The sequence below is a fragment of the Simochromis diagramma genome, unplaced genomic scaffold, assembly GCF_900408965.1.
Source record: "Simochromis diagramma unplaced genomic scaffold, fSimDia1.1 OVJJ01000344.1, whole genome shotgun sequence".
Lineage (NCBI taxonomy): Eukaryota > Metazoa > Chordata > Actinopteri > Cichliformes > Cichlidae > Simochromis > Simochromis diagramma.
Genome location: NW_024387375.1, coordinates 5,004,828 through 5,019,658, shown reverse-complemented (window position 1 = coordinate 5,019,658; position 14,831 = coordinate 5,004,828). Strand labels below are relative to the sequence as shown.

The window sequence follows — 14,831 nt, the reverse complement described above, 5'->3', positions numbered from 1 at the left end:
CCCCACATCAGCTCCCCCCCCTCCCTTGTAATATTTAAATCTTTGTTCTTGTCATATTTTCCTGTAATTATACTCCAGTGCAGTTTCCAGTGAGCCTTTATCTGACAGTTTCTGTCCTGTAGTCTGGAAATAATATGTGACTTTTAAGGGTGATTAAGCACATACGAGTTTGCATTCTTGAATCAAGCGCTGGTTTAAATGTGCGTTTGTTTTTGTGTTATCATTGTGTCATCGGGGACTCTTTAGGTAAGGTAAGGGTTTAGGGTTTTATTTGTGTATTGTCCTTGCAATTTTACTTACTAAATCACACATCATCTGCTTTTTTTCACAGATCAGTATAATCCCAGATGATTAACAGGGATTGATCAATAGCACTAACTGAAGTGTGTGATTAATGGATTACCGTGGCTTGATGGAGTCACTGGCTAAGTAGTTTCGACTGTTTTCTAAATCATACTTTGAGGGTGTGTCTGGGTCACTGCTACTATTACGGCATGCAGGATGGGCCAAACTCGCTCTGCTCTATCGCACAGCACTGCCACCCGAGGCAGAGCGAAATGGAAAGCGGGCGAGACAGCCCGTCGACTTCGTATCCGCAGACCTGGGAGCAGAGAAAAAGCGAAAAGTGACCAGTTAAACAGGAATCCGATGAAAAATAAAGTGCTGTCGTATTTGGGAAGGAGAAAGCGAGACTCTAGTCAGGGGGAAGCGGATTTGGGTGGCGGAAACGCAGCTGGAGATCCAGCAACGCGCCGCGGCCACAGAGTAGGAAAGTTGCCGAGGGACGAGGTCGTGTCGGCGGTTGGGGAACAGCGAGCAGCCGCGGGTTGTTTTGACACGCCATCCGGCCTAGATGGAAATACTGAACCGACACAGCACGTCGTGAACCGTGAAGCAACCGCTGGTTCATCCGATGCACCAGGCTTGGAAAGTAAGAGCTGTGAAGTCAGCGGCGCGGGCTGCGAGGAGCCGAAACCCGTGCGAAAGAACAATGCCTCGGATCCCCAGACGAGGGCCATGGAAGATAAGCCACTGGGGGGAAGCAACCACGATCCCATTGTGTCTCAGGATCGAGTATTAACTGGAAATAGCACGCGTTCATCCACCTCACCCCCTCTGAAGACCTCTGACCCGGACACTGAGGGGATTTTGTCTAGTTTGGCCTCTGATCAACTTTTGGACTGTGGACTTTCAATTAGGGACGATCAAGCCGAGGCTACAATGACAAAAACCGACTGTAGCACCGTTTCATGCACACCCAAAGCGACCGGCAAACTGAACAGCAGCTGCCCGGTTGAAACAAAGAGCCAAACGGACTCTGATCAGACCAGCCAGAGTCCACCAGGAGGCCAAAGTTTCCCAGGAACCATACCCAAGCTCATCATAACCAGAGACCCCAGTCCGAACCGCTCACAGGTCGCATCGAACCTGCTGAGAACGGAGCCCAACACCGGCTGTCTGGAGCCTCAACCGGACGACGAGTCCCCCTGCTCGGACAGCGGCTGCGGAGGGTCTCCCGCTCTGATGCGGTCCCCCAGGAAGCTGTCCAACTCCTCTTCCATCGGCTTGTCCTCCGCCTCGTCCTTCGAGGAGTCAGAGGACGACTTCACAGGCAGCGACATCGAGTCCAGCCGGTCTCTGTGCAGTCCGGAGGATGGGACGGGGGTGAGTGTCTATTCAAGTCTTCTTCCGCAACAGACAACTTTTATAAAGTTTTCTGTTCAGTTGCTTGCAATATATTCTTCATAAATATTTTAAAAGACCTTCAGCTGGACTCTGACAAGAAACCATAAACTGGTCTTACTGCTTCAGCTACCAAAAAATGAGTAATGCAAATATTGTGCAATTGACCATATATGATGGCATTACAGTATTTTAAGCTATTCTTTCCATAAACAAACATGTTGTTAGGTGTGACCACACTGGAACTCATTGTAAAATGAAAATCAATCAAAAAAAAAAAAAAGATACAAGTCGGTAACTGACTAGGTATTACATATTAAAATCTAGTACACACACCCTGCATAGGAAATGTACAGTAAACATTCCTGAGTCCTGTGTCAACCTCAACCACAAACACTTTATTTTGTCATCAAATGTAAACGGTGTGTGAGAGCAGGTGTGTCAGTCACTGCTGGTGCTATAAAGACAGTCAAGGAAAGAAATTTGTTTAATATGTGTCACGTTGATAATAAAAGGTCATTATTTGTCAGGAGGTAGAGATTTTTCAGCTGCTGTGGTGCAAATGAGGGGAAAAGGGCCCATTCATTCAGGAGAGACTTTTGATCTAATGTGTGTCATGTGTGGTAGAAGGCTTTGACTCACACTGCCCTGATAATGAGACATGACTGTAACAAATTTAAACCCAAAGGAGAGGAAAATGGTTATTATTGCCAGCCCCCACTTCTATGTCCTTCCATTACCCATGCCACATGATCGCATGGCTTTGATGAGCTCAGCCTGAGGACCATTTAAACATTGTTTGAATGCATTTCTTAACTGCTCGTCATTTGTTTACAGTCAGCACCTTGAGCTGTGACCAGCCTTCGTTATTAGAGAGCTTAGCCTGCAGCCCCAAGAGGCTTACAGATTTTCCTCTCCTCCGTCCGGGAGAAGTAGCTTAAAGTTTAGTAGGAAGTTGTGATGATTTCCTACGGTGTCAGGAAGCTTTGATGCACTGTTGACTACCATGCATGGAATGCTTTAAAAACAGGATGTGTCTATCAGTATCGTCTTATCATCACGGTAGCTCTGTGAATGCTGAATGTCCAGGTTTTCATGCAGGGCCACATTACCAAGAAAGATTTTCAGCTGTCAGTGTTGTGATTCATACTGCGATGCCCAGGACATAATGATCTTCTGGTGGATGTGGCGGAAAACCCACCCTTTTAATTTATTTATTCATTTTCATAGATCAGGAAAGATTGAGAAATGCGTCACCCATGAAAATTGGTGCAATTTGAAATTCACGGTCATACATTAGACCACCCCAGAGTCTCCTCTTTAACATATATTACTTTTGCTTTTCTCCAAATTGTTTAGTCCTTCTCAAAGAGCTGCACCAAACACAGGCCTCTTGAGACCACTGTGAGGTGGAGACAAGCTCCAGTTGATGTTTAATGATTTGATTATTCCTGTGAGTGAGGATCTAAATGTCAAAATAAAGACAGTGTGGGCAGCTTTCTTCCTTCATGCATGATTTTACAAAACAAAGTTCAGCAAAAACTTAATATAACTCGTGTCACGATGGCTTAATTAGATTAAGTATAAAAATAACATCCATATCGAGTCCACCCATCTAGTGATCTCAACCAACTGAAAGATGAACATTTTATCCACAGAAGTTTGTCTGTTACTGTCGCAGCTTTAGTTGAGATCAAACATTCTTTCGACTTGTTTCAAATGTAAAACATCACAAAAAAATGAGAAAAACCACACCTTAATCTCTTCTAAGAAGCCAGTGTGGTATCTTCAGATGTTTGTTTTTCTATGTTCTGCAGTCTTAACATGCAAGCAGTGCTATAAAACAGAAACACTTTAAATCCTCGCATTCAAAAAGGAAAAACGAAGAGTTTTTGCTTGAAAATTATAAAAAATAAAACGCCTATAATTTATAATACCCCCTCATGTTTACCGTCCCCTTTGTCAGTCATTCGTTTAGTGTAAAGTCCATAAAATACCTCTGTCACGTTCAGATACACATTTCTGCAAACATATTGATTCACATATTGCATGTTTTGAGTGAACAGGACAGCGGACAGTGTAATTTCCTGGCTATTATAACAACACGCAGGAAGTGAGCAACCTGAGTAGTTGCACTTGAGGTGTTGTAACAAACAGGATGACGCTGGCCTGTGGTTTCTGATAAGAGCTGGTTTTAATGGGCATGTTTTGTCATATGTGCAGCTGTGTGGAAAACGCTTTTATTTGTTGTAATTAATAGAAAGAGAGAGTGTGTGTGGCCGTGCCGTCAGCTCACAAACAAACCTAACATTTTCTTCATGAGGTGACGTGAGCAGATACTTGTTCGCGCATGCACGCACACAGACACACACACACACACAGAGCGATGCCGTCTTGCATTCAGAGTTCATTGTGTGTCATGGAAAATTGGGCTGAAGGCTGAGCCGGTTGCTAGGCAACGTCTTTGCCATATATGGTGTTTTTTTTTTTTTGTTTTTTTTTCTCCTTGTGTTGTTCGCCCCACCAACAGTGTCTACTCTGTCCCTGACATTTGAATGCTATAAGATATAAATTCCTGCCAACGTCTGCTGTGCACAGCAGCGCCGATATTTTTGCATGATCATGTCTTCCATGTGAGACACTCTTTCTCCCTCTACAGTTTGCCTGCACTTATATAAAAAGGCTTAATATTTTCCTCTTAACACACTGTGAAACATACAGTGGAACGGAAAACAAGAGGAAAATTAGAGTAAGCAGACAAAAGAAGGAGCGCGCACAGATGAAAAAGATGCAGCGAAACTTTGAACACGTAGCCTACACTTGATGATTATTCTTATTTATGCATGCTTATTCACTCATGAGCCACAATTGCAGACTTGTTTTCCGTCCCACACATCACTCCCACAGCACTTATACACAAAATCCACGGTACAGGAAAGTCCACGTTAGTTAAAAGTTAGCTTCGCTTTTATGTATTTATGTGCACAACACAGAATTACCTGATACAAGATGTATCAGGTTAAGATGTAACGCCCGCAATGAAATAAAATCCAGTGGTGCAGGAAGCACCAGATTCAGAGTATCAACGCCTCGAGTAAAAATTCTCCATTACTTCCAAGCAAATCATTTGCTTTTGGAACGTTGGCTGTTTCTTATCAACAATCTATTAAGGAAGTAAAGAGCATCATATCTCTTAACCCTATATCACACCTATAAAACTGTTCCCTGCTGGATCATTAAACATGTTGTCTCTGGAGTATTTTTTAAGGTCGCTGTTCTGTTTTTGTAACTGTGCGCATGTGCTTTAGCTTTTGCAATGTGTGACATTTTTAATGTTATATGGTTATGCTCCGGATCTTATCTTTGAATACGTGCTTCTGCACTTTTGTTTTTCCTATTACTGTCTATTATTTCCATCCATCTCCCAGGGACAAGATATGAAAATGAGCCTGTATGACTTCATCTGGCACATTCACACTATGGACAATGTACACTGTACACTGCCCCGTTTTTAACAAACAAACAAAAAAACAAGACCAACAGCTTTTGAGTAAAAGTACTCACAGCGTTAGGAGGGGGTGTGGTGGGGGATCATCATTTCCTTCATTACATAAAATTAAAAGACGTGCATACAGTTAAAGAACACAATACTGGATCACAAAAAAAAAATCCAAAACCTGGAAAGCAGTGAGACTTAACCTCCTGTCATAAAAGCTAGAACACTGTCATTGCTTTCTAAACCAGCAAATCAAATTTTGCTCATATATGCCATAACCCCCACACATGTCCTCATGTGTATAAATAAGTAATTTTGTTATTATGACTTGATGCACAAACACAAACTTTTAGTGTGGTTTGTAAAGTACAAGCAAAAAGCCGACTTAACCAGCCAATACATTTAATGGACTCCCAAGTGAGATATTGCTCATTTTTTTACTGAAGAAAGATGTTACCAAAAATGACAGTTCCATATAAGGAGTCCTTCACTCATAAATCTGCAAGTTAAATACTTAATATGCGAGCTGGAAAGTGAGCTGCTTTTCTTAGCTCAAGGTTTCACTGGAACTATATCAGATTTTATGTAAATAAGAGTTGCCAAAATAATGTTTTTATAGTTAAATGTGCTCCGCAAATAGAATCGGTCGTTAGTGGAAAATCATTAAACAACACACTGAGATGTAATGTAGGTATAAGAGGTCGAATACTTCCAAGTATTCAAGAAACGGTGATATTAAAGGGAAAAAGTAGCAAATCCAGCAAATCCCAAATGTATTTTCATTTGTCAGTGATATCAGCTGATGACGTAATACCGTGTTTCTGGCACATGCAAATAAACATTTCAAATATTATCAGATAAAAGAGACATGTGAGTCTGTTTTCTGCAGATGGTTTTCAGGCGGAGGTTGAAGCCGGTGCCATCTTCTGTGCGTTCACTGGCCCACCACAGTGGAGCTTCATGAGCTCTGAAGACTTGAGTGAAGGGAAAGGGATGTGGTTTATATAAAGGAGTTTTGAGAAAAGGTCTCTAAGAGTACCTGAAAACACGGTTCGGGTTTGCATACAGTATGGTGTCACTCTTGTAGCTGATTGTCGCTTGACAGGTTTAGTTTTGTCCCCGTGCACAAACGCACAACTCCGTAGGCCGCATAGTAGTCAAGACCTCATCATGCAGACAAAAGAGGAGCTGTGGGACTATATGGAAATGGTTGTTGGCTCTACCCCCACCTGCACTGAATCTGGCAGGAGATTGGCTAAGCATGAGGCTCAGGATAGGCCCAGAGGGGATTAGAGGATGAGAGAGTGAGACAGGAGAGAAACAAAGGTTTACACTGGGAGAAAGCGAAGACGGCTCGCAGAGTGGAGGATTTGCGCCTTCGGGGAGACGGGGTGAATGATTTCAGGGAGGAACTGCGAGTAACAGGACTAGTTCAAACAGGCAGAAAGTGGCGAGAGCCAGAAAAGGGACAGCCTTAGGACACTTGGTGGATATGTTTGATGACGGCAACAAAGAAATTGAGAAAGCGTGAAGAAATCAAAGGGTGGAGTACTAAAATTCTGCAATGGTGCAAATTGTGAATTAGAGTGACAAAAAGGAGGTTGTAGAGACGCACGAGTGATTATTTATCGGGCGATAAAGGAGACAAACAAACACCAAAAATTGACAGCTTGACTAAAGGTGATTTACCAGAGGAAGACCGAGCAGACAGTGGACTGAGTTACAGGACGTTATAGATGACTGTAAAGGATCTCACGCCCACAGGGAGGCACACGTCCCTGACGTTTGATTTAAGAGACCCTGTCCTGATGGCGGGGGGCATTTTGTGTTGGTTGCGTTCTCGTGTCGTCTCCGGGGTCGTGTGTATCTGTGTCGGCACCTGCCTCCTCCTCCGCTACTGCTCCGTTTGCCAGGTAAGAAAAGGGTCCAAAAATAATTATTGAGAGAGCAGAGATACTGATTCAAATTTAACCTACCTCAGCCACTGTTATAAATGTACGCTGATGTCATGCTTCCTCAGAAACATGATATAAGGGGAGATTGTATCAAAGAGACTTGGGTATTCAAATAGAAATTAAAAAAAGATTGCTGTTGTAGCTGTTACAGCATATGAGGGCTATCTGGCTCGCGTTCAGCCACAAAGAACTGTATCTGGGTTAAGAAGCCAGTAAGCCAGTAGCAGCAGGCTCACCATGCTGTACACCAAGTGCTGCTATAACAGCTAAAAAGTAATGTTTTGGAAAGGTGTACTAAATATTAACATTATAATTTAATAGCACCAAAAGTTGAAGTAGCTCCCACAACTTGTTTTACCCAGCTGATCATTACAGGCCTCATTATGGGCTATAATTATTGAAGATGGGTCTTTTTTTTCCTTACCACAGTGGCCTTTGGTGGCGGCTGTGCACATAACCACAAATGGTCTACATATATTTAAAGGCAAAGAGTCTGTTACATTACTCGTGTTATTTTTTTTTGACAATTTTACAAGCAAAGATGTGTTTTAATTTTTGAGCAATTTAACTTGAAGAGAAAAAAAAAACCTTGTTAACTGGTGAGTCTTCTTTAGTGGGCACTTATTTCTTTTATATGCTGGAAAATCGCCGCTAAAGGGCTACTGAAGTGGCAGTGAAACACCTTCCTCGTCTTGGATGCATACTTTACACATCTAAAGCAGAACATTCGTGGCCCTTGTAACGTCTCCTAGCAGCGCCATTGTTGTCATTGTCTGCTCATCACAGAGGTGCTGTGCTGGGAAGTGTTAGGGCCGGTGACATTCCTGGAACTCCATCCCATAGGTCTAGGAAATATGAAGAAGGGATGGGAGCACTACAGGGGGGGAAAAAAAGAAAGTGGTATGTTTGTGTTATGTGTACAGTTTTCATGAGTTATATAAAAGAAAGTGGAGATGGCGAGGGTTTGACTGTGTGGGGTGAAATGTGACCTCAGCATTTAAAACGTGTGTGTGTGTGTGTGTGTGTGGGGGGGGGACGGCTTCTTCGCTTTAAGCTGAAACGTCGAAAGCTCTTTATGTGCTCTTTGATGGGCTTCTGAACATTTATCAAACCACCCTTTTAAGAACGCCTTAATGTCCACAAGAATATTAGCAGCATTAGTATTTGGCAGTGCATCTGCTGTTAAGGAGGTGCATTCAGCTCCACAGAGGCAGCACATTAAGCTGTCAGCATAGGGCCATTAGAGAGCCTGACCTGGACGAGGAAAGTGAAAGAAGAGAGGCTGAAGCATCACGTTTCTCCCCGCTCAGGCCTTCTGTCACTGAACTGGTCTTCAGATGGAAACAGATGCTGGTAATGACTAAATATTAGTGAGGAGAAGAAGTAAAAGATTTGATAAGTAAACAGATTCTGTTTGGGCCACAGGTGAATGCTATTTCTGGACTTGTGCATTCAGAAAACTAATATTTATCTGTGATCAGTAATCACAGCACGTCGTTACAGCTGGCAGGAAATCTAGTCAAATATTCAACTGTAAACTAAAAATGTTTAAATAAAGGTCGAGCATGTTTTGGGAATTTTAAGAGTCTTTCTAGAGTCTCTGGTGACAGTTTTCTTGCCTGAGTGGAAAGTTGAAATGTCGCTGGCTTTTGTTGTGGGTTCATTTGGATATTTTCTCTTTGAGTTTGAATATAACCGTTCTTTTTGCAAATAAAGAGAAGAGGAGTTTTGCTGAATAGGCTGAGATATTTGTATTTATTTGAAGTCTAATCAGAGATTTGGGTTAGGGTAAAGATCAGCTCAAACACATCCTGAGAGACTGTATGGGGTGTCAACAGGCAGTGGAAATAAGCAGGCTAGTAAGAGTGAAAAGAGAAAATAGATAATAGAAGTGTTTCATCACTGTGATCCTGCACATCTATTAGTGTTTGTCTGTGGGTCAAATGAAGGTGTGGTTTGCTCAGTTAAGTGAGCAAGAGGAATTTTTGTCATGTTGAAAATTCAGTCGTTTACGTCACATGTGGTGAAGTGCTGTTCTTCACCCAGACGAGGCTGAGGTTAGAGTAAGGTGAATCTGTGGGTGTCGTTTAAGATTAAGTCCACAGCCGTCTCTCGTTGGCTTTCTTCACCTTCGGCCTCTTGCTAAAAATCCTGGTAGTGACCTGCTCTCTGTTTTAAGCAGCATTTCTTTTTATCGTAGTCTTTGTGCCATCTCATGTTAAGATTAAACCTGTAATCCATCCTGGGATCTGAGGTTGAGAAACTGATGATAAAAGATTTAAATGCACACTCATTCTAGTTCTTAGAATGGTTACAAACTTACATGTTTGATTCAAGTTATCGCACTAATATACCAGAATAAATAATCCACAATTAAAGTAAAACCCTTTGGAAAGTTTCATCCCAATACGTAAAACTGCTCCTTCTCCTTCAACTAAAAAGTGTTTTTAAGGCTTTCAAACTGTTGCGAACAGTTTAAACTTGAAGCATTTTTTTCCCCTTCTTCTTCTTCATTTGAGGTAAACACATACGCAGTGTTTCCAGTGTGTTTATGTTCCTGGATTAAGACTGTTTTACTGTGACAGTTTCCAAGAGCAGCGGGGGGAAGGAATGCAGAGCAATGGGAAGAGCAATCTCTCTCTCACACGCATACAGAGAGAAATAATTTAGTTGTAAAAAGATAACTTTTATGGTTATGGCCTCTTGCATTTTATTACTCGCAGAAACCGGTTTTGTTGCCCAGTGCTAATTTTCTTTCTGCTCCTTTAACCTAATTGTCTCTGTGCTTTAAACCGGTTTGGTGCATAGAAGCATTTTAGGACTTAATCAGCTGAAATGTAAAACACACACACACACACACACACACACACACACACACACACACACACACACTCCCATCCAGAACTGGCTGTCCGTTTGTTGTGATTTCCCACACACATGTTCTAATCAATCAGTATCAGGCGCCTCTCTAACTGCTTGCGTCAAAGCGGCTGTTGCACACTGTCCTTGTTCTAGTGTTTCCCAACACAGATTACTGTAACCCACACACAGGCCCACAAGCTCGCAAACACAGAGGTTCTGTTTTACGACACCACAGCGGAGGCTTTGGTAAATGTTTTATGAATGGGCTTTGTCGTGTATGCGGCACACCTGGCCTTGGCTGCAGGGGAGGGTCTGTCCAATGTCTACTGATATGTTTGTGTGGGTATGAGGACAGTACAGGTTGGGTTTTCCTTTTAATGAGTAATCAGTCTTTTGGCCTGCACTCAGCTCAGTACTGTGTTTGTCCAGGAAAGAAAGCTTTTCTGATTAGTCAGAGCTTCAGATTTATTATGTGTGTGATCGCCCATGCTTTTTTTTTTTTTTTTTTTTTTAAACAAGGCGATGAAACCCTCTGTTGTTTTTTTTCATCTTTCAGAGTAAGTCCTGGCACAAGCTGAAGACCATGGTTCACTGGTCCCCCTTTGTCGTGTCCTTCAAGAAGCGTTACCCATGGGTGCAGCTTGCTGGCCATGCAGGTATGTGTAAATGCAGGATATTTGTACACCTGCATATCAGATGCATTTATATGGAGGTTCCTTCTAAGAAAAGAACAAAAGATTTATGCTACTGTCGTATCTACTGAAAGGCTGGCAAGCATAAAGTTTAAGGGCAACAGTGCCGGCTCTATCCTGCTCACTTGTACGCCTTTTTTCAGATCTGCAGACAAACAAAAATGCACAGACATGTTGTAGTTTCTGATCTTTCTGTCTCATGCGTCATTAATTTTCTTTCTCTATCTTTCTCCAAGGTAACTTCCAGGCTGGGGAGTACGGGCGTTTGTTGAAGCGATACTGTGAGTGTGAGCAGCAGTGCCTGCAGAAGCTAATGACGGACTCTCTGCGCCCCTACGTGCCCGGATATTACGGCGTAGTCCAAAAAGACGACCACGACTACAACCTGATGGATGACCTGCTGGCTGACTTTGACTCGCCCTCCATCATGGACTGCAAAATGGGCAGCAGGTAAGACTTGGCACGTGACAAAGAGAGTGTATTTGTGTAAAAAGCATTTTTCCAAAACCAGCTTGTGCCTTAGGAAGGCAAAATGAGCCTTGAGAGTTTACCTTCACGCACATTTACTCTTGAATCGTGTATGTAGAATGAAGGCTGTGCAAACATTTAAATCTAACCCAAACTCTCAGGACTTACTTGGAGGAGGAGCTGACAAAAGCCAGGGAGCGTCCACGTTTGAGGAAGGACATGTACGACAAAATGATTGCCGTGGACCCCGGGGCTCCAACAGAGGAGGAACGGGCCAAGCAGGGTGTCCTCAAACCGCGGTACATGCAGTGGAGGGAGACGCTTAGCTCCACCGCCACCCTGGGCTTCCGGATCGAAGGCATTAAGGTAAGAGGTCATGCTGAACACACAAACACATCTAGCCCGAAGACCTCAGCTTCAAGAGAATAAACAGCCGTGCTTGTTGCTGCAAAGACGTAAACCAATCAGCGGGAGTAAACACTTATCAGTTTGTTCACAAGACAGACCACGTGCACTGGGGTGAAATGGAAAATGTGGTTGGTTAACATGCAGTCATTAGGGGGACTGTTTGTTCTTTCGAAAATAAATCCGAGGCTGGTTATCAGTTTGTGCCAATAGTGAATTTGCATGCTACACAGAGACTAAAGAAAATATGTGATGACACACAGTGTATTAAAGGCTCGCTGCAGCTGTATTTTCCAGTTGAACGAGTTCTGTGACTGTGGAATTTATTTAGAGCCATTTGTTTCCACCTCGAACCTCAACAAAACACAACTGTTAAAACCTTCTGTTGTCCAGATAGTAGCGTGAATCAGCATGTATAAGCTGAAGTGAGTCATTATGACATTTTTGATGGTTTCCTTTTTTTCTATATAGAGAGCTGATGGAACCTGCAACACCAACTTTAAGAAGACAAAACACAGAGAGCAAGTGATGCAGGCCTTGGAGGACTTTGTCGATGGCAACACTCAGATTCTGGTATGTTGTTCAATTCTTATGTTTTGTAAATGCAAAAAAGCAAAAAGCAGGAATCAGCAGCTGCTTAGTTTAACTCGGCCGTAAGAAGAGGAAACGGCTATCGTGGCTTTGTCAGCTCCTCTGTAGGTCACTAATATGTTATTCTGTTATTTAGAGGAGTCTCTCACTGACTCGCATCAGACACATGGACAACAAGCTGTTACTTTGTTCTTAGATTTGTACAAATAAGACAACCAGATGTGGCATGTTCATTAGTAAATCTTAGAGATGCTGCTTTATGCTCCACCGCTTCTCGGGTCTGCACTGTGCTCACTCCATATAGGACTTACATCCTTGTTTCACGCGGTAGCACCTGCATCAAACAAGGATGTAAGGTTTTACACTTACCTTTAAATAAGAAAGAAGAACAAAAAGTGTTTTGTTTGGGTTTTTTGGCTCCAATTTGCAAATTCCCACAGTCTCAGTTTCTGTGTCCTTTTTTTCTGTTTTCCTCAGAAACTCTACCTGCAGCGGTTGGAGGAACTACGCTCAGCCCTGGAGCAGTCACAGTTCTTCAGGACACACGAGGTGAGACGGACTCCGTTCTGACTTCTTCTAACAGACCTGTTGTCTGTGTTGCTGATTTGTTATAATCCCATCAGCGCTGCATACCTAAACTCACTGGTCTTGCTGGTTTATCGATTGCAGGTTGTGGGCAGCTCTCTTCTGTTTGTGCACGACGCCTCAGGAAAAGCGAAAGTCTGGATGATCGACTTTGGAAAAACGGTCCCCTTGCAGACACCTCAAACTCTCGACCACAGGACTCCCTGGGTGGAGGGCAACAGGGAGGATGGCTACTTGTGGGGACTGGACAACCTCATAGACATCTTCAACACCATGCTCCCGGAGACTCCTTGAGCGAGACACGGGACTGTAGTAAGAGACTGATGGGATGTTGAAGAAGATTATACAAACTAAGAGTGACAGAGGAATGGCTAACAGAGGGCCTCCTTTCAGGGCTCACACCAAGTGACTTTATCAACTTGTACCAGTGTGAGAAGGGCGGGCGAAGTGGAATATGCCAAAAGGTTAACGTTATGCATTATGTGGAATAAGGGGGCAGATGACACGAGCTGTTAAATTTAAAGCACAATTGTAACTTTGTTTTGTTTTACTTGGGCTGTGGTTTATTTTCTGAGAGTACAGGCCTCCGCACTCATGGACCTCTAGCAGTCACTTTTTATTGCAGAGACTCATCTCGCTCCTCCTCACAGCTCCCTCTGTTGGCGAGAGGTGGCCAGAGCAGCCACCTCCTCAGCCGTGATCTTGACCAACAGGAGCGTGTTTTTGTTTTTGTTGTTTGTTTGTTTTTTTTAAACGAGCCTCTGAGGAGTGTTGGATTTTTGTTTTTTTATCATGGACCACTTTTGATGACTAAGTATACAGCAACACTAAAAGCAGTGGTCAGACCACGTGTTAACTAACTCAGCATGTAAATACAGTTTAATTTAACTTTGTTTTGTTTTTTCCTGCCTTGGTATAGCCTTCTTACTGTGTTTGTATGATTTCTGTGCCTGGCTTTTTAAAAAAAGAAACTGAGCTATCTGATCATTCCAGTTGCAGTGGACTCGTGCTATTTTACTTCCAAAAGAGTTCACCCAAGTATGAATCGATTTACATCGAAATCCCACAGTTTTAACTTTTCTTAGAAACAGAAACAGTTTTTTTCTTAATTGGACTTTTGTATGAAAATGCAGTGATTTTTAGTAAGAAGCTCGACATCCTTGTTTGTCTGAAGTTTGTTGCACTATGGATTCTCACAAAGCCATTGAACAAAACATGTCTGTGCGTCTCCAGCAGAGGTTTAAGTATTGGGTTTACTGTTCAACGTAAATATTTCTGCCTGTTATCTCAATTCGCTGATCAGTGTTGCTTTAGTCTGTGAAACTGGAATTACCCGATTAATCTGATCAGTTCGTGTGGGCTCTGACTTACACACAAACTCAAAACCAAAAAAATAAATAAAAAATAAAATCTGTGTATGAGCGATGATGGGTGTCTGAGTAAAACAGAGGTTAAAGGACACCGCTGTAAACATAATTAAGCTAGGATAGACAGGAGGAATGTGGGTATTTACATTTTTTGTATGCAACATTGAAAGTTTACAAAGAAGCGACACTGTTATACGTGCAGGCCGTGCTTGTGAGCATGTGCATCAGATCCCGATGGAATGTGACGCATTGGTGAACGTCAAATGTCCAGTCTTCCTTTGACAGTGTCAGGCAGCACTGTTTGGGTGGGTGGGGGTGTGGGCGTGTGGTTAACTCGGCACGAACATTTCCCACACAAGTGCTGTGAACGCGTGACTTAACAAGATTGGAATTCGAATTAAGGAGTTTAGATTTTTCATCTCCGAAGGGTAAACATGGCAGGAGAGACAGATAGTATAGTGTTTACAAAGTGTTAAAAACCTTTGCCCAGAAAGTCTCTATATTTGTAAAATGTCAAACTATCAGGTTTTCAAAGAGGGTGCTGCTTTGTAAGCAAAAAAAACTGGATTCGTGACCACATTTTGTATTTCAAAGGCAGCGCTTTTCACAGAAAGAACAGACGGACTGATTGAAACTGTTTATAAACCTCTGCTTTGTCCAGAAGGTCGTGGATTACAATAAAATGAAAGTGGAGAGTTTTCAGAGTTTTGGGGGATTTTTATTGTAT

The 14,831-nt window shown here is 42.6% G+C and overlaps 1 protein-coding gene across 1 annotated transcript; it reads left to right on the top strand.

Annotated features, from left to right (window-relative positions):
- Positions 1-341: 341 nt before the first annotated feature.
- itpkcb (inositol-trisphosphate 3-kinase Cb) lies at positions 342-14,804 on the top strand. The gene is made up of 7 exons (XM_040009287.1): positions 342-1,665; positions 10,553-10,652; positions 10,925-11,138; positions 11,318-11,522; positions 12,033-12,134; positions 12,630-12,701; positions 12,822-14,804. Exons 1-7 carry the CDS (start codon positions 502-504, stop codon positions 13,029-13,031), a joined length of 2,067 nt encoding a protein of 688 aa, XP_039865221.1. The 5' UTR covers positions 342-501; the 3' UTR covers positions 13,032-14,804.
- The last annotated feature ends 27 nt before the right edge of the window (positions 14,805-14,831 follow it).

Coding starts and splice junctions, on each gene's coding strand:
- itpkcb (XM_040009287.1), top strand. CDS start 502: ATGGGCCAAACTCGCTCTGCTCTATCGCACAGCACTGCCACCCGAGGC. Junction 1,666..10,552: donor GTCCGGAGGATGGGACGGGG/GTGAGTGTCTAT, acceptor TTCATCTTTCAG/AGTAAGTCCTGGCACAAGCT. Junction 11,139..11,317: donor GACTGCAAAATGGGCAGCAG/GTAAGACTTGGC, acceptor CCAAACTCTCAG/GACTTACTTGGAGGAGGAGC.